Source organism: Stenella coeruleoalba, assembly GCF_951394435.1.
Source record: "Stenella coeruleoalba genome assembly, chromosome: 9".
In the NCBI taxonomy this organism is placed as follows: Eukaryota; Metazoa; Chordata; class Mammalia; order Artiodactyla; family Delphinidae; genus Stenella; species Stenella coeruleoalba.
This window is the reverse complement of record NC_137155.1, coordinates 31,496,089-31,516,856: the sequence shown is the minus strand read 5'-3', so window position 1 is coordinate 31,516,856 and position 20,768 is coordinate 31,496,089. Positions and strand designations below refer to the sequence as shown.

At 39.2% G+C, this 20,768-nt stretch overlaps 1 protein-coding gene across 6 annotated transcripts in view; it reads right to left on the bottom strand.

Annotated features, from left to right (window-relative positions):
- CDCA7L (cell division cycle associated 7 like) overlaps window positions 1–20,768 on the bottom strand; it is a 51,319-nt gene that overhangs the window by 14,153 nt on the left and 16,398 nt on the right. For 2 of the 6 annotated variants that reach the window (XM_079931172.1, XM_079931171.1), the window contains exon 1: window positions 228–346. The exons of 2 other annotated variants lie outside the window; for them this stretch is intronic. In XM_079931172.1, the coding sequence (XP_079787298.1) occupies window positions 228–314 (87 nt within the window). In that variant the 5' untranslated portion in view covers window positions 315–346. Of the gene's footprint in view, window positions 1–227; window positions 357–20,768 lie in introns of those variants that run through there. 2 more of the 6 variants (XM_079931168.1, XM_079931170.1) reach the window with 2 other exon arrangements.

Sequence of the window (20,768 nt, the reverse complement as noted above, 5' to 3'; positions counted from 1 at the left end):
CCTGAGTAAAATGTGCCTCAACTTGACACCTCATGGCAACCAGGGGAGGGGTGGAAGAGGATAAGAGTCTTTCTTTTTCAAATTCTAGAGATATATCCTATCTTACAAGGACTGTTGAGGCCATGCCTAGATAAAAGCCATTTTTGATCTCTTGACAAAAAATAAGAAAATTTTCTCCTACAGTGGATGTCTTTTTTTTTTTTTTTTGCGGTACGCGGGCCTCTCACCGCTGTTGCCTCTCCCGTTGCGGAGCACAGTCTCCGGACGCGCAGGTTCAGCGGCCGTGGCTCACGGGCCCAGCCGCTCCGCGGCATGTGGGATCCTCCCGGACCGGGGCACGAACCCGTGTCCCCTGCACTGGCAGGCGGACTCTCAACCACTGCGCCACCAGGGAAGCCCTACAGTGGATCTGTCTTTAAATGTCATCCACGTTAAAAAAAAAAAAAAAGTCCTTAAGACATCACTAAGCTCTTTTCTTAATTTCTACCTATAGTTATTTTTCTGTTCTTTGTCACATGAAAGTTCATACAATGAAATAAAGCTTTCCTTCTTTTCTGTATTCTGAATCAATCTTAGTTTAGAATTAATTCTATCAAACACTATTCCAGGCAATTATTGCCAGCGAGAATGTTGTCAGCACACTTAATCTAACAAATATGTATCTGCTGAGAGTTCATTTTTGTACGCTGACTACCTGTTTGTTCTTAACTATTTCGAAAAAGTTCAAACACATAGAAAGGTGAAAGAATAGTGCAAACATTTATAGATGCTTCACGTAGAGCCCCCCATTTGCTTTTTTCTCTTTCAACAAATGTTAGGTTGAATCTCAGGCATTTGCTGATATTTGAATGTTTCTAACCTAGGAAAATAGTGATTTAAAATGCAGCAAGCGGGCTTCCCTGGTGGCGCAGTGGTTGAGAGTGCGCCTGCCGATGCAGGGGACGCGGGTTCGTGCCCCGGTCCGGGAAGGTCCCACATGCCGCGGAGCAGCTGGGCCCGGGAGCCATGGCCGCTGAGCCTGCGCGTCCGGAGCCTGTGCTCCGCAACGGGAGAGGCCGCAACAGTGAGAGGCCCGCGTACCGGAAAAAAAAAAAAAAAAAAAAAAAATGCAGCAACCTAATCCATGTATGTTTCCAGTAATTTGCAGACACCATACAATTCACCCTAAAATACTTCCATACACGTCTCAGAAAAAGGACATTCTGCTGAAGAACCACATAACCATCATCATACCTGAAATAATATTCATTCAATAACATCATGTATTATGAATCCATATTCAAATGTCTGCATTGTACCCAAAATATCTTTAACTTTTTTTTTTTTTTGCGGTACACGGGCCTCTCACTGTTGCGGCCTCTCCCGTTGCGGAGCACAGGCTCTGGACGCGCAGGCTCAGCGGCCATGGCTCACGGGCCCAGCCGCTCCACGGCATGTGGGATCCTCCCGGACCGGGGCACGAACCCGCGTCCCCTGCATCAGCAGGCGGACTCTCAACCACTGCGCCACCAAGGAAGCCCCTTTCATAACTTTTTAAGGGCAAAAGGGATCCGCTCAAGAAAGAATCATGCATTGTATTTGATTGTTTTTTTATGACATTTTTTGTTGCTTTTCATAACTGACATTTTGTAGACAACCCAAGAAAACTGCCTTGTAGAATGTCACATATTCTGAGCTTATGTGATTGTTTCCTGACAGACTCAGATATTATTGGCAACAATTCTATACAGATGACATGTACTTCTCAATGCATTGCATAAAGAGGCACAAAATGTCAAGCTATTCCCTATTAATTAGCAGTATTTTTAATTTAATTATAAAACTTTCAAATACATTCCTAAGTAGATGGAAGAGTATCATGAACACACATGTGGACACCCTAGCAATTACCTGTCCATGGCTAGTGTTGTTTCATCTGTATCCCAACCCAACTGCTCTCCTTCTAAATTATTTTAAAGCAATTGTAGACACAGTATCATTTCACCCTGTGTTACGAGCAAATATACAGTCTGTGTCCACAGTTACTATTATTTTTTTCAGCCCCCAGTGTATTTGTATCAAGATCCAAATAAGGCCCATACATTGGTCAATACGTCTCAAGTCCTTTCTCGCGTCACCTTCATATTTAACTTTCTTCTCACAACTGTTTTTTTTTTTTTTTTTTGCGGTACGCGGGCATCTCACTGCTGTGGCCTCTCCCGTTGCGGAGCACAGGCTCCGGACGCGCAGGCTCAGCGGCCATGGCTCACGGGCCCAGCCGCTCCGCCGCATGTGGGATCTTCCCGGACCGGGGCACGAACCCGTGTCCCCTGCATCGGCAGGCGGACTCTCAACCACTGCGCCACCAGGGAAGCCCTCACAACTGGTTTTTGAAGAAACTGGGTTATCTGACTGTAGAGTTTGCCAGAGTCTGGAGGTTTGGTTTTTGATTTTTGCAGCCCCAAGATGGTATTTAGCAGACTCCTCTGTCCCTCTGGATTTCCTGTAATTTGGTACTTAAATCTAGAGTCTCAGTCAGACTCAAGTGTGCTTTTCTGCGGCCAGACTCCTTTGTGGGCAGTGCTGCGTTCCTGCTACACATCGCATGTAACATCTGGTTGTGTCTTTAGTGGTGATGCTGTTTGATCACCAAGTTAAAGTGAGATCTGCCAGATTTCTTCTTAGCAAAAGTATCTTTACCCCTTTGTGCTTGTTAAGTAATAACTAGGATGATATTTGAGATTCTATGACTATCCTTCTCCCTGATAGCATTTTACTCAACAGTTTCGGTATCCATTGATACCCCTCGCCTGAATCAATCACCACGTTGGGGGTTACAAAATGGTGATTTTCAAAAACTCTTCCTCCTTCGTATGTTAGGTGGCATTCTCCTGTAATGTAATATTCTCTCCTCCGGATCTATCCCTCTCTCTCCCTCTTTACTTCTCTCCCCACTCTCCCTCCCAGGTAGTTTCATGGATTGTTTTAAGTTAATGTGTTTTAACCCATTACTCTGTCATCATTCTTTCTGATACTCAGACTGTCCCAAATTTGGCTACTGACAGCTCCTTCAAGCCAGCTTCTGTGTCCTTTTGACACAATCCTAATAGCCTCTGAGCACCTCCTTGTTTTCCGATACAACAGGCGTGCCAAGCTAGCCTTGTACTGGCCCCAGACCCCGAATGAGCCATTTCTCCAAGGAGCCCTGGCATTTGGAAATCAAGCTCTGAGATCTCGGTGTGCTCCTCGCTAGTAAAGTATCATTGCTTTGCCTGGACAGAACAAAGGTGTCTTAAGTATCTTACATCTGAGTTCATTTTGACATCTTGAATTCAAACCCAACGAGACAGGATTCTTCATCTCCCTCAACACGAATGTTAGTATCTCCCTTCCCCGCAACGAAAACCCCAATTCCCAGTACTTCTCATACACCTACCCATTTGCTCTATCCACAGTACACACAAGACCATTTCAGACAACACACCAATACCACTACCAACACCACTGCCAACAACAATCACGTCCAAGATTCCTTTGGGGTTCTTGCTATCCTCCGAACACAGTCCTGCTAGGTACTAGATCTCTTCCCTGAGATAACCAGACCATGGTTGTACTTGGAGATACAAAGATACTTTTTGTGTACTTCACATTTCATCATGGAGTATAAAAAAGAGATGCCCTCAAGGGTCGAGATTTTAATAAAATAATTTTTACTGCTACAGTAAGACATACTGTGTGCACCACATTTTCTTTTAAAATTGGTGCACGGAGGTGAAGAATGAAACGACCACTAGTACAGTTGGATGCCACCGCCTTGATTCATGCTCAGGACAAGCAGTTTTCTCTGCCTTTGCTTTTGCACATCAGTACAAATATCAACATAGCAAAAAAACGCAAATAATGTCTTAACATTTTTTCCGGCCCCTCCTCCAATAATGTCTTAATATTATTATGACAATAACTTTGTCCTCATGGAACCCTGAAAGGGTTTCAGGGTTCCCCAGACCCTACTTTAAATAACGGCTACACTATTACACACAGGGTTGTGTATTCAGAAGTTACTTAAATTCTTTGGATTCTTTTTTTCTGCGCCTTGAATTAATTTTACAGTCAGGTTCATTGGAGAGATCACTAATCCCTCATCTACTCATTTTTAGCACGATTTTAATGCTTCTTGTTTAAAAATGATTAGAAAGCTAGTGGTTCAACCAAAGGAAGTTTAACATTTGGTTTCTAGAGTACACAAATCCAGACACTGAATACAAGATTAATGATGTCAGAGAGTTAATTACAAACCATCTAATGAAATCACTTCAAGAGACAAACAGGCAGACACTTACAGAATGAGAGCTCCACTAACAATAGAAAAAATGCTGTAACATTTATGCTAAGAAGCAGCTCCTAAACAAAGCCTAAATCTGAGATGGTTCTTGGGAGAAAAATTTACCTCTTAAAGAAGGAAGAGTTTTAATTTAACAGTATTTGGCATGCTTGTCTTTTCAAAGACAACTTTCACTGTTGTTTAGCCAACAGAAACAACACACCAAGAAAATACTCTTACTGGAGAAACATAGGTGACATTTATGAAAGTGTAAGTACATTAGACTTTATATAACGATCATCGAGTTCAGTTCCTGAAGTGGCGCTTTTTGACTTACCACCATTCTATGAATCCAAAAACCCCACTGGCCCAGAAGCTTGTTTTAACGTAAAGAATTAAAGAGGAAGAAGCACCCAATATAATGATCTACTGGAAGCACATATAAGGAATGGAGAAGCTGTTGATATAAATCAATTGCTTCCCCGGTCGACTGCATTAGCCCAGGGGCCACTGCAGTGAGCCTGTGTCTGCCTAATTCCTCCTCCTTACTTCTGTATCTGCTCCAGAGGTGCCAGTAGGGAGAGGCTGTAATTACCCATTAGGGACAAAAGGAAGCAATGAACTTTCAAAAAGGCAAAAACCACTACACATTCTTGGGGCATGCAGGGCTCTGTTTCTTGCTGCCCAACTTCAAAAGGCATTAAGAGAAGCATTTCAGACAGTCATAAGTCCTGGGATTTAGCAAAAGTCTCTGTAAAATATTCAAGTGTCTTCAATGCAACAAACTGTTTAACAGATGCAACAAAGAAGGCAAGATTTGCATGCGAGGGACGGAGTGGACCTGATAAAAGAGGATTCATAGGGACAGCCTTCTAACGTGAGACCAGTTAAACAATGTATCAACACTTTAGGCCCAAGAATTTGTCACTTCCCTGTTTCATTCGGCAGTGATCCACTCTGTAGCTATGTAGTCTAGACAGACTACAACAGACATTTTTCTACAAAGCTTATGTTCCATTTGACTACAACGCCAACTGTAAGGCCTACCAAAACAAACCCCAAAAAAAAGCAAATAACTGAAAATAAAATATATTTCCAACCAGTGGATTATACTTGCAGTAGTCAAGCTTGCACAATATTAGGATAAATGCAATCTAGCTAACCAGAAAGAAGTCAAGAAAATTCTCTTCTGAAAGTGAAAAGACTTATTATTCATAACTATTTTTTTTTTTTTTACAATACACAGATTTCTTCCATTCCTTTCACACACACTCTATGTATCTATTCCCTCTGTCCTTGCTGGGATAACAACGTGAGTATCATCAAAGGTCAAGTGGGGCCCAAGATACAGTTCCTCCACCAGGACACAGACACTAGAAAAGAGTCCTTGGCACCTAACACGGGGCTGGCCTGAAGCAGGTCATCAATAAATCTTTGTATGAAAATGACTACATCTGACCTTGTAGTCATTTTCTCAGGGAAGGTGTAGTTTCCTAGGAAAGGTGCACGGGGTCAAAAGGTACACTCTGTGACCTTCCTATCCAAAAGGAATTAAAGATCTTCACCCAGAATTTCTGAGCATCTACATACAAAGTAGTCATATCCACAGCACCTCTTTCAGAAAGGATTGCAGATTTCACTTACAAGCCTTGCAAACTACCTTGGGGCTCATCTCGGGAACAAAGAACGCACATTCGACAGGCTTTGGGGCCAAGCAGGTGGGCAGTGAAGGCGGCAGCTCAGGGTAAGGCTACATTGGACAGTGCCGACATGAGTCCAGGAATGACAGTCACTCCCGCACCCCAGCAGACCAAAGCTACAAAGGCACGGGGCTCAGTGTGCCCAACCTTGGACCTCCCCAGAGAAGTGAGGAATCTGAGTCTTGGTGAGGAATCTCCCAGTTATAAAATGTCAGCTTCTAATGTAAGGACCAAACATCTACAGGCTGGATCTCAAACTCGTTCAGGGAAGGCGCACAGAAGAACTCACGGTGCTGAGTGGAACACCAAAGAAATTTTAAAAGCTGTAATTTCAGATGTGACTGACGGTATATCTAACTAGTGTCTGCTAGTGATAGTACTGGACAGTGAAGTATTAATAAAATTAAAAGAAAAACTTTACATTTAAAATAACCCTTCCCTTGTTCATGGTAGCACTATTCCCAAAAGCCACAAAGTAGAGGCAACCCAAGTGTCCATCGACAGATGAATGGCTAAACAAGATGTCATAAACACATACAATGGAATATTATTTACTCTTAGAAAGGGAATCCTACAAATACTGAATCATTACACTGGATGCCTTGAAACTAATACAGTGCTATAGGTCAATTATACCTCGATAAGAAAAATTTTTTAAAACAAAACAAAACCCACAACAGAGGCCTGAGATTCTGCAGTTCTAACAAGTTCCCCATGCTCTGGCCTGCAGAACATGCTTTGTGCAGGGCCCAGCCCATTTTGTTCCTCTCTTATGAGATGTGACTCCTCCTATTTCATAATAGCAACTCATGTGTAGATCTTAACCTCCTTCCTACAGGCAGTTAATTCTCATGGCAGACTCTGGATCTCTTTGGCATCTGTCTTTCTCACCCTGCCCCACTCCAGCACCAAGAATAGAGTCTTACATACTCAGAGGTCCTTAACAAATATGACTAACTGATAAGCAGCATCAACTAGTTTGGGGGGGGGGGGGGAAAGGAAGAAAATTTTAAAATTGGGTAAAATTTTTTTAATCAAAGATTTTCTATATCTCAAGGATATCTGAATTCATTCTTCCTGGATTAAAAAATACCACCACCCAGCCAGAAGGAACATATTTATCATCTATTAGTTTATGAAAGAAAAGAAATTTGAGATTCTCTTTAAGGCCAATTTATTCAAAAGCTGATTTTGATAAAGCTTCAGGAAATGTTTCTTATTCCAGGAACACTAGTGTGTATTTCACCTGGAAACATGTTTCGTTTAAAGCCCTAAGGAGCAGTACAAAAGAAATTCCTGTGCACTACTGCATTTTCCTCATTAAGTGTTCTGAAAGCAATTTTGATAGCAAGGATGGCAGAATTTGTAGGGTGTACTATCTTGCAACTGTGTAAGGAGACCCTTTACACAAAGGAAAGCATTCCTTCAACCCACTACGAAGGGGGTTGTTTCATATCATTTTCTCCATAAACAACATCATTTCCCTAAATCTCTTATGATTAAATTGGTTGGGTCATAGAAATGCACATACCTTGCACCATTTACAAAAACTAACTCAAAATGGATCAGATCTAAATATAACACCTAAAGCAATAACACTTCTAGAAGAAAACTGGAGAAAATCTTTGTAACCTTGGGTTATGCAAAGAATTCTTAGATAAAACACCAAGCACAATACAGATTTTTTTAAATGTATAAATTAGACAATTAAAATCAAGAAATTCTACTCTTCAAAAGAGACTCTTAAGGGAATGAAAAACCAACAGACAAGAAGAAAATACCTGCACATCATTTATCTGATAAAAGACCTATAACCAGAATATATAAAAAACTCTCAAAAGCTCAACAATAAAAACAAATAACCCAATTAAAAAACAGGCAAAAGAGGTGAGCAGACGCTTCACCAAAGATAAATGGATGGCAGGTGAGCACGTGAAAGAATTTTCGACATCCACAGTCATTAGAGGGAAACGCAAATTACAACTACGAGATATAACTATCTACCTAGCAGAATGGCTTTTAAAAAACCTGACGATACCAAGTGCTGACACGGATGTGGAACAACTGGCCCTTTCATAAACTGTTAGTAGAAATGCAAAATGGTATAGCCACTGTGGAAAACAATTTGGCAGTTTCTTATAAACATACACTTAGCACATGATCCAGCAACCCTGCTCCTAAGTGTTACCCAAGTGAAATGAAAATTATGTTCCCACAAAACTTGCAATTAGCAGTTTTACTTCCAAACCTACAAACAATCCAAGTGAACTAGGGAATGGATAAAACAAACTGTGGAACATCGATACCATGGAATTTAACTCAGCAATAAAAAAGAAAAAATTACTGACAGACACAGCAACATGAATAAAGCTCATCACTATGTCAAGTGGAAAAGACTATACATTGTCTGATTATACTTACAGGATGTTTCGGAAAAGACAGAACTATAGAGAAAATAAATCAGGAGTCAAGATGGAAGAGGAGTAGGAGGACGTGGAGTTCATCTCTCCTCACAAATGCATCAAGAATACAACTTTAAATGGAACAATTCTCACAGAACACCAGCTGAACACTAGCAGAGGACCTTGGACACCTAAAAAGAAAGATCCCCACGTAACCAGCTGCGGAAACTGCAAATTGACACCCCCATGACCAGCTTTGTAAACTGAACGCCTACAGAACATCTGAACAGACAGCGAGTGCTCCCGCAGCCAAGATGGGTCTAGCTTTAGCAGCTGTAGACTGTGTGGGCACATACACACAGGGGTTGGGCCAGACCAGAGTCTGGGCTGCTCCCACAGTGGGTCCAGATCCATGATCACTGCAATCCCGGAACCTGACTTCAGTGGATCTATGCTGGTGGCTTGGTGAAAACAACGTCTGAGAGACACCAGGGCCAACTGCTAGCATACCCATGGTTAAGGTGTGGCCAAGAGCAGTGCCAACAACAGTGTAATCTGAGATCTCACACAACGGGTGAAAGGTGACACAACAGAGCACACCCACAGGTGAACAGCTCCAGAGGAGAAATACTCAGTAGCTCCCCTCCCAGTGGGAGTGCTCCAATCCCACCTACCTCACACTGCAGATCAGAAACACAACTAAAAAACAGATCTGGGGGCCTCTACTCCAACAGCTAGGGAGCAGACCCCACCTCTGACAGGGCAGTGACAACCACAGAGCAAAGGGGAGGCCAGTGCAGGCCTAGCCACCACAACATCAGTCACACCTCCTATCAAGGAGATAACGGCCAAAAAACAAACCCAAAACAATTAAGAAAAGGGCAATAGAAATACACATATTGATAATAACCTTAAATGTAAATGGACTAGATGCTCCAATCAAAAGGCATAGACTGGCTGAATGGATACAAACACAGACCCGTATATATGCTTTTACAAAAGACCCTCTTCAGACCTAGGGACACATACACACTTAAAGTGAGGGGATGTAAAAACATATTCCATGCAAACGGAAATCAAAAGCAAGCTGGAGTAGCAATACTCATATTAGACAAAATAGACTTTAAAATACAGACTAAGAGACAAGGAAGGACACTACATAGTGATCAAGGAATCAACACAAGAAAATATAACACTTGTAATTTATATACGCACCCAACATAAGAGCACCTCAGTATATAAAACAAACAGTAACAGCCATAAAAGGAGAAACTGAGAGTAACACAATAATAGTGGGGGACTTTAACACCCAATTTCATCAATGGACAGACCATCCAGACAGAAAAATCAATAAGGAAACACAGGCCTTCAATGACACATTAGACCAGACGGACTTCATTGATATTTATAGACATTCCATCCAAAAACAGCAGAATACACATTCTTTTCAAGTGCACATGGAACATTCTCCAGGACTGACCACATGGTGGGCTACAAATGGAGCCTTGGTAAATTTAAGAAAGTTTAAAGCATATCATCTTTTCTGACCACAATGCTATGAGATCAGAAATTAACTACAAGAAAAAAAACTGTAAAAAACACAAACACATGGTGGCTAAACAATATGTTACTAAACAATCAATGGATCACTGAAGAAATCAAAGAGGAAATTTTAAAAATACCTAGAGACAAATAACAATCAAAACACCATGATTCAAAACCTATGGGACACAGCAAAAGCAGTTCTAAGAGTGAAGTTTATAGCAATACAATCTTACCTCAAGAAACAAGAAAAATCTCAAACAATCTAAACTTACACCTAGAGTAACCAGAGAAAGAACAAACAAAACCCAAAGTTAGTAGAAGGAAAGAAATCATAAAGATCAGAGCAGAAATAAATGAAACACAGATGAAGGAAACAACAGAAAAGATCAATGAAACTAAAAGCTGGTTCTCTGAAAAGATAAACAAAATCAATAAACCTTTAGCCAGACTCATCAAGAAAAAAAGCGAAAGGGTTAAAATCAATAAAATTAGAAATGAAAAAGGAGAAGTTACAATTGACACAACAGAAATACAAAGGATCATAAGAGACTACTACAAGCAACTGTATACCAATACAATTGACAACCTAGTAAAAACAGACAATTTTTTAGAAAAGTACAATCTCATAAGGCTGAACCAGAAGAAATAGAAAATATGAACAGACCAATCACAAGTAATGAAATTGAAACTGTGATTTAAAAACTCTCAACAAACAAAAGTCCAAGACCAGATGGCTTCACAGGCGAATTCTGTCTAACATTTACAGAACAGTTAACACCTATCCTTCTGAAACTATTCCAGAAAGCTGAAGGAGAAGGAACACTCCCAAGCTCATTCTATGAGGCCACCATCACCCCAATACCAAAACCAGACAAAGATACCACAAAAAGAAAATTACAGGCCAATATCACTGAAACATAGATACAAAATTCCTCAACAAAATACCAGCAAACTGAATCCAACAACACATTAAAAGTATCATACACCACAATCAAGTGGGATTTATCCCAGGGATGCAAGGATTTTTCAATATCTGCAAATCAATCAGTGTGATACACCACATTAACAAACTGAAGAAAAAAATACATATGATCATTTCAACAGATGCAGAAAAAGCTTTTGACAAAACTCAACACCGATTTACAATAAACTCTCCAGAAAGGGGCCATTGAGGGAGCATACCTCAACATAATAAAGGCCATATATGACAAATCTACAGCTAACATCATACTTAATGGTGAAAAGCTGAAGGCATTTCCTTTGAGATCAGGAACAAGACAAGGATGTCCACTCTCACCACTTTTATTCAACATAGTTTTGCAAGTCCTCCCATGGCAATGAGAGAAGAAAAAGAAATAAAAGGAATCCAAATTAGAAATGAAGTAAAACTGTCACTGTTTGCAGATGACATGATACTATACATAGAAAATCCTAAAGATGCTACCAGAAAACTACTAGAGCTCATCAATGAATTAGGTAAACGTGCAGGATACAAAATTAATACACAAAAATCTATTGCATTTCTACACACTAACAACAGAAGATCAGAAAGAGAAATTCAAGAAACAATCCCATTTACCATCTCATTGAAAAGAATAAAATACCTAGGAATAAACCTACTTAAGGAGGCAAAAGACTTGTACTCCGAAATCTGTAAGATACTGATGAGAGAAATCGACGATGACACAAACAGATGGAAAGATATACCATGTTCTTGGATTGGCAGAATCAATACTGTCAAAATGACTATACAACCGAAGGCAATCAACAGATTCAATGCAAGCCCTATCAAATTACCAATGGCATTTTTCACAGAACCAGAACAAAAAAATTTTAATTTCTATGGAGACAAAAAAGACCCTGAACAGCCAAAGCAATCTTGAGAAAGAAAAACGGAACTGGAGGAATGAGGCTCCCTGACTTCAGGCTATACTACGAAGCTACACTCATCAAACCAACATGATACTGGCAGAGAAACAGAAATACAGATCAACGGAACAGGACAGAAAGCCCAGAAATAAACCCACGCACCTACGGTCAATTAATCTTCAAAAAAAGTAGGCAAGAATACACAATGGAGAAAAGACAGTCTCTTCAGTAAGTGGTGCTGGGAATACTGGACAGCTACATGTAAAAGAATAAAATTAGAATATTCTTTAACACCATACACAAAAATAAACTCAAAATGGATTAAAGACCTTAATGTAAAACTGGATACTAATAAAACTCTGAGAGGAAAACATAGGCAGTACACTCTTTGACATAAACTGCAGCAATATTTTTTTGGATCCATCTGTTAGAGTAATGGAAATAAAAACAAAAATAAACAAATGGGACCTAACGAAACTTAAAAGCTTTTGCACAGCAAAGGGAATGATAAAAAAAAAAAAAAAGAAAAAAAGAAAAGACAAACTATGGAATGGGAGAAAATATTTGCAAAGGATGCAATTGACAAGGGCTTAATCTCCAAAATATACAAACAGCTCTTACCACTCAACAACAAAAAACAAACAATCCAACTGAAAAACAGGCAGAAGACCTTAACAGACATTTCTCCAAAGAAGACATACAGATAGCCAGCAGGCACATAAAAAGAGGCTCAACATCACTAATTATTAGAGGAATGCAAATCAAAACTACCATGAGGTACCACCTCACACTGGTCAGAATGACCATTATCAAAAACTCTACAAATAACAAATGCTGGAGAGGGTGTGGAGAAAAGGGAACCCTCCTACACTGCTGGTGGGAATATAAGTTGGTGCAGCCACTATGGGAAACAGTATAGAGGTTCCTTAGAAAACTAAAAATAGAATTACCATATGATCCAGCAATCCCACACCTGGGCATATACCTGGACAAAACTATAATTCAAAAAGATACATGCATCCCTATGTTCATAGCAGCACTATTCACAATAGCCAAAACATGGAAACAACCTAAATGTCCATCAACAGATGAACAGATAAAGAAGATATGATACACACATACAATGGAATATTACTCAGCCATAAAAAAGAATGAAATAATGCCATTTGCAGCAACATGGATGGACCTAGAGATTATCATACTAAGTGAAGTAAATCAGAGAAAGACAAATAATCATATGATATTGCTTACATGTGGAATCTAAAAAGAAATGATACAAGTGAACTTATTCACAAAACAGAAACAGACTTACATACTTAGAAAACGAACTTACAGTTACCAAGGGGAAGGTTGGGGGCATAGACTGGGAGTCTGGGATTGACATGTACACTCTGCTATATTTAAAACTGGTAATCAACAAAGACCTACTGTATACCACAGGGAACTGTGCTCAATATTCTACAATGACCTAAATGGAAAAGAACTTGAAATACAATAGATACATATGTATGTATAATTGAATCACTCTGCTGTACACCTTAAACTAACACAACATTGTGAATCAACTATAATGCAATATAAAACAAAAATTTTTAAAAAGAAAAGAAACATTCACCTTCAGAATGGCAGGAACTTACATGGCATTTATACTCACCTTCATCCGCCCCCTTCACAAGGCAACTTCTGGTCTGGAAGATACTGAGCCTAGTTTCCAGTTCCCTTAAATTGGAGAGAGCAAAGCAGACACTGACTGCAACATTCTAACCAGTCAAGGGTTAGAAGGCTGTCTGATGGTCCCTGTCTCACCTAACTCGGTCTCAGGTGAGGAAAAGCTCCAGTCATTGCTCACGAAAGCTGCAGGGGACAACAGATCTGCAGATGCCTGGGATGAGAGTTTATGCATGGAGATATACAACAGTCCATCTAAAACTCCAAGGAGAAGCTTGGGTAAAGCTTCTTGGGAAATTAAGACATTCAAAAGAAGCTGTGTATATGGGAGAATTGAGAAAGCCACACATAGGCCCAATAGATACATTCTCAAAAAAGATGTGAGAAAACCTTACGCTTCTGGACTCGGAGCGTGGCCAGCCAATCACCGAATGGTTTTCCTGGCATACAACCAGTCTTCAAACACTGGAAAAGGTGGCAGTTTCTCAAATACCCAACTTTTGACAAAGAGCAAAGGCATACAAAGAAACAAAATTGAAGGGAACAAAATAATAGGTAGAAACAGATGTCCCTAAGGAAGCATAGACTGGGGACTCACTAGACAAAGGCAACTGCCTTAAATATGCTCAAAGAGCAAAGAGAAAACACAAAGAACTAGGGTAAATCAAGAAAATGATTTATAAGCAAAAGGATGATATCAATAAAGAGACATACATTATAAAAAGGAAAAGAAATAGAAATTTTGGAGAAAATGTAATAACTAAATTGAACATTTCCCTAGAGGAGTACAAAATCAGATTGATGATGAGGCAAAAGAATCAGAGATTTGACAAAGTAATGGCAAAAAAATTCCCCAAATTTGATGAAAAACATGAATTATAGAAATGCCCAGGAGGATAAACCCAAGAGATCCACACTGAGGCACATTTTAATCAAACTGCTGAAAGAAAAGAGAATGTTGAAAGCAGCAAGAGAGAAGCAACTCCTAGCAACAGGGATCCTCAATAAGATTACCAGCTAATTGCTCAGCAGAAACTTTGGAGGGCAGAAGGCAGTGGAATGACATATTCAAAGTGCTGGAAGTAAAAACTGTCCACCAAGAATTCAGTACCTGGAAAACTGTCCTTCAAAAATGAGGGGGAAATTAAGACATTACCAGATGAACAAAAACTGAGAGACTTCATTACTACTAGACCTGCCCACAAGAAATCCTACAGGCAGTCCTTCAGGTTGAAATGGAAGGACAGTAACTCAAAGCCATACAAAATACAAAGCTTTCAGGTAAAGGTAAATACATAAACAAATATAAAACCCAGTATCATTGTAAATTTGTTTTATAACTCCACTTTTTATTTTCTATAAAATTAAAAAAACACGAATCTATGTTCGGGGCTGCACAACGCATATAGATGTCATTTGTGACATCAACAACAAAGGGGGGGGGGACAGAGCTGTATAGGAATAGAGCTTTTGTATGCCACTGAGGTTAAATTGGTATCATTCAAATTAGATTGTTTTAATTTTAGAATGTTATAGGTAACTCCCATGGTAACCACAAAGAAAATATCTGTAGAATACACACAAGAGGAAATGAGAAAAGAATCAAAACATGTCACTACAAAGAAATCAACAAAACACAAACATAGGCAGTAATTCAAGAAATGAGGGTCAAGAAAGCTAGAACACATACAGAAAACAAAAAACAAAAGGGTAAAAGTCAAGTCCTTCCCCATTAGTAATCACTTTAAATACAAATGGATTAAACTCTACAATCAAAAGATATAGATTGGCAGAATGGATTAAATAACAGGATCCAACCATATGCCGTCTACAAGAGACTTACTTCAGATCTAAAAACACAAACAGGTTGAAAGTGAAAGAAGGGAAAAAGATATCCAATGCAAGTAATAACCCAAAGAGAGATCAGTACTATATCAAAATAGATATTAAGTAAAACTAATAACAGTAAAATTAATAATAAGAGACAAAGAACATTACATATTGATAAAAGGGTCAACTCATCAAGAAGATACAACAATTATAAATATGTACGAACCAAACATCACAGCTTTAAAATACATGAAGAAAACATGGACATAATTGAAAGAAATAGTTCTACAATAATAGTTGGAGATCTCAATACCCTACTTTCAATAATGTATAGAAACCCAGAGAGAAGATCAATAAGGAAAAAGGAATTGAACCTTATAAACCAACTAGAACAGACACATGTAGAACATTCCAACAGCAGAATATACATTTTCCTGAAGAGCACATGGAAAAGTCCCCAAGACAGACCATATGTGACACCACAAAACGAATATAAATTTAAAAGATTAAGATCATACAAACTATCTTTCCAATCATAATAAACCTAGAAATCAATAACAGAAGAAAAACTAGATAATTCACAAATAAGTGGAAATTAAACAACACTCTTTAGCAACCAGTTGGTCAAAGAAGAAAACACAAGGGAAATTAGGAAATACTTTCAAACAAACGAAAGCAAAAGCAAAATGTACCAAAACTTATGGGATGCAGAGAAAGCAATGCTAAGAAGGAAATTTATAGCTATAAACATTTATATTAAAAAAGAAACAAAGTTTGCTGCTTAATATAAAAAACGAACAAACTAATTTTATACCACAAGGAACTAGAAATAGTACAGCTAATAAACCCAAAGGTAGCAGAAGGAAGGAAATAAAGATTACGGCAGAGATAAAGAATAAAAAACCAATAGAGAAATATCGGTAAAACCAAAAGTTGGTTCTATGACAGTAACAAAACTGACAAACTTTTAGGTAGATTGACTAAGAGAAAAAAAGACAGAAGATCCAAATTATTGAAATAAAGTGGGTTCATTACTATCAATTGTGCAGAAATAAAAAGGATAATAAAAGAGTACTATGAACAATTATAGGTCAACAAATTGGGCTAGCTAGATAAAATGGGTAAATTCCTAAAAACACACAACCTTCCAAGACTGATTCCTGAGGAACAGAAAACCTAAAAAGACCTCTAACTAGTAAGGATTTGAATCAATAATGAAAAACCTCCCAACAAAGTGAATCCCAGGACCAGAATTCTGTTTAACATTTAAAGAAAAATTAACACAGACCCTTCTCAAACTCTTCAAAAAAACTGAAGAAGAGAGAATACCTCTTAACTAATTCTATGAGGCTGGGATTACCCTCACAGCAAAGCCAGACAAATAACCTACAAGAGAAGTACAAAGCAATATCCCTTATGATGCAAAAATCCTCAACAAAATACTAGCAAACCAAATTTAGCAGCACAGTAAAAGGACTATACAGGATGACTAGTGGGATATACTTCTGGAATGCAGCATCATTCAACATATGAAAATTGATCAAAGTAATGCACTACATTAACCTGATGAAAGAAAAAAAACTCAACTGATGCAGGAAAAGCATTTGACAAAATTCAAAACACTTTCATGGTTTTAAAAAAACTCAACAATCACCAACCCCACAACTAATATCATACTCAATGGTGAAAGACTGAAAGCTTTCCCCTAAGATCAGGAACAGGACAAGGACACCCAATTTCACCATTTCTATTCAACATAGCATTTGAAGTTCTAATCAGAGCAATTATACAACAAAAATAAAAGGCATCTGAATTGGAAAGAAGGCAGTAAAATTATCTACTGGCAGGTGACATGACCATCTATGTAGAAAATCCTAAAGAGTCCACAAAAACTGTTAGCACTAATTAACGAACTGAATACAAATCAGTAGCATTTCTATACGCTAACAATGAACAATCCGAAAAGGAAATTAAGAAAACAATTCCATTTATAAGAGCATCAAAAAAAAAAAAACCACCACCAACAAAAAACCCTCAGGAATTATCTTGGGCCACAAGGCTAAAGATTTATACACTGAAAACTATACAACATCACTAAATGAAATTACTGATGACATAAATAAATGGAAAGACATCACGTGTTCATAGACTGGGAGACTTAATATTGTTTAGATGACAGTACTACCCAAAGCTATTTATATACCCAATGCAATCCTCATCAAAATCACAGTAACATTTGTTTGCAAAAATAAAACAGCCCTTCTTAAAATTCATGTGGAATCTCAAGGGGCCCTGAAAAATCAAAACAATCTTCAAAATGAAGAACCTCATTGGAGGACTCACACTTACTGATCTAAATATTTACTACAGGGCTTCCCTGGTGGCGCAGTGGTTGAGAGTCCGCCTGCCGATGCAGGGGACACGGGTTCGTGCCCCGGTCTGGGAAGATCCCACATGCCGCGGAGCGGCTGGTCCCGTGAGCCATGGCCGCTGAGCCTGCGCGTCCGGAGCCTGTGCTCTGCAGCGGGAGAGGCCACAACAGTGAGAGGCCCACATACCGCAAAAAAAAAAAAAAATTTACTACAAAGCTACACTACCCCAAACAGTATGGTCGTAGCATAAAGACAGATATTTATATCAGTGCAACAGAATAGAGAGCCCAGAAATAAACCCTTGAATAGATGGTGAAATGATTTTTGACTAGATGGTTAAATCATTTTTGACAAAGATGCCAAGACTGTTCAATGGGGAAAGGACAATCTTTCCAACAAATGATGCTGGAAAAACTGGATTCCATATGCAAAGAATGAAGCTGGATCCTCACCTTACACCATCTACAAAATACTCAGAATGCATCAAACACCTAAATGTAAGAGCTAAAACTATAAAATCTCTTTTCTTTCTTGGAAGAAAACATAGAAGGGAAAATTTATGACACTGGATTTAGCAATGATTACTTGGACATGACACCAAAGGCAGAGACAACAATAGGAAAAAAATAAATTGGACTTCATCAAAATTAAAAACTTTTCTGCACCAAAGGACATTACCAAGAGAATGAAAAAGGCAACCTAGAGAATGGAGAAAATACTTGTAAATCATTTATATGAAAAAGGGTTAATATCCAGAATATGCAAAGAACTCATACAGCTCAACAACAGCAAAACAAACAATCCAATTTAAAAATGAACAAAGGACTTGAACAACAGTTCTCCAAATATATGCAGATGGCCAAAAAACTGCCGAAAAGATGCTCAACATCACTAATCTTTAGGGAAATGTAAATCAAAACCACAATGAGCTATCACTTCACACCCATAAGGATGGTCATTATCAAAAAAATAGAAAATAAGTGTTGGTGAGTACGTGTGGAAACTGGAACGTGTGCACTGTTAGTAGGAATGTAAAACGGTGCAGCCACTGTGGTAAACAATATGATAGTTCCCAAAAAATTTAAACACAGAATTACCATACAATCCAACAATTCCACTTTTAGGTATACGCCCAGAAGTATGGAAAGCAGCGATTCAAACATATTTTATACCAATGTTTATAGCAGCATTATTAATGATAGCCAACAGGTAGAAACAGCCCAGATGTCCATGGATGGATGAATGGATGAACAAAATGTGGTGTGTGTGTGTGTATACGTATATATATATATATATATACACATATACACACATATATACACACACACACAATGGATTATTATTCAGCTTTCAAAAAGAATGAAATTCTGATATATCTTTGAATACAGATAAATCTTGAAAACATTATGCTAAGTGAAAAACATCAGACATGAAAGGACAAATATTGTATGACTCCAGTTATAAGAGGTACTTAGAATAGTCAAATTCATAGAGACAGAAAGTAGAATGGTGGTTACTAGAGGCTGGGGGGAAGGAGGAACCAAGTACATTGTTTAACGGGAATGGAGTTTCACTTCAGGATGACGAAAAAGCTCTGGATATGAATAGCAGTGATGGTTGTACAACAATGTGACTGTACTTAATGTCGCTGAATTATACACTTGAAAATGGTTAAAATAGTAAAATTTATGTTATGTACGTTCTACCACAATAAGAAAAGCAGAAGAAAAAAAATCAATTGCTATTTTTAAAAGAGAAAATATAAGTGGGAAGAAATTTATAGACGTGTCTGTGTCTAGGGTTTAGAATAGTTATTCAGAAGGGTAGCCAAAGAACTGAAGTTTTGGCAGAGGTCCTGGTAGGGAAGTGAGCCAAACCACTTGGAAAGTCCTGGGTAATTTCCTTTTCCAGAAAGGTCAGCAGACAGGAAATGTGAAGCCAATGTTAAGATTTCTTTGTACTCTAAAAGACTGATTATCCAAGCAGACTAGTCTGCTCTATGTTTTTCAACAAGCTGCTGTTGACATTTTGGTGGCTTCTTCCTGTGGAACTCTCCTGCCCCGCCTGCCACAGGGCACTTAACATCCCTGAACTCTGAACCACTTAATAACAGGCATATTCCCCCCACCACACAACGACAAGCCAAAAGAAGCCCACATACTTCTATTACCACCACGACCCCAGTTCACTCAGGTGACAACCAGAGTGAATCCAAATTGAAATACGTGTGCCTTTGCGTGTCTGTCAGGACAAGGCAGGTGATAAAGCAGCAGCAAACAACTCCAAGTCTGAACGGTCTACAGCAAGAAAGGCTTCCTTCTTGTTCATATGACAGGTGTGTCCCGGGCCAGCCCGATGAACCACTCCACACCGTCCTCACACAGGACCCAGGGTGACAGAACTTCCACCACGGGGAATACAGGCAGAGGCAGCAGCAGAGGGAGGGAGACGGGGTAGATGGTGCACTGGCTTTAAAGAATTCCACCTGGACATGACACACAACACTTCTGCTCAAATGTCATCAGCCAGGGCACATCAAGTAGCTTTGCCTGTCTCAGGAGCCAGGAAAGGGCACTCCTCCCATTTACCCAGAAGGAAAAGAATAAGAATATTTGTACAGAGCTCTGACGGCTTCCAAACTATTACTGGAAAGCATCCTGTGAAGTAGAAGACGCTATGTCAATGTTCATTATTCAAAGTGATTACAGAGTATAATTGTACCAACATGTGCCGGGCACCATGCTAAGGGATCCGATGAGCAATGAGTCATAACGGTGAGGTGACACACTCTATAGTCAATTTCAATGTGGTGCGATAAATACAAACAGGGAGGTCAGCCCAGGAGGGCACCTGACCCACACATTTGGTGATGGTCAGGAAGAATTCTAAGAGCCTCGAGGTTGGCCACGCCCACACAGCTGTGGGACAAAGTCAGCCTAGAGGACTTGCAGGAAATTCACAGGTGGAAGCAGGAGTCTGGAGAACCTCAAGGCAGAGGGAACATCATCTTTCAGGGGAGGCTAGTGTCCCTGTGCTCAATGCAGACAAGTACTGAACAGATCTTCACACTTTTGAGGGATGA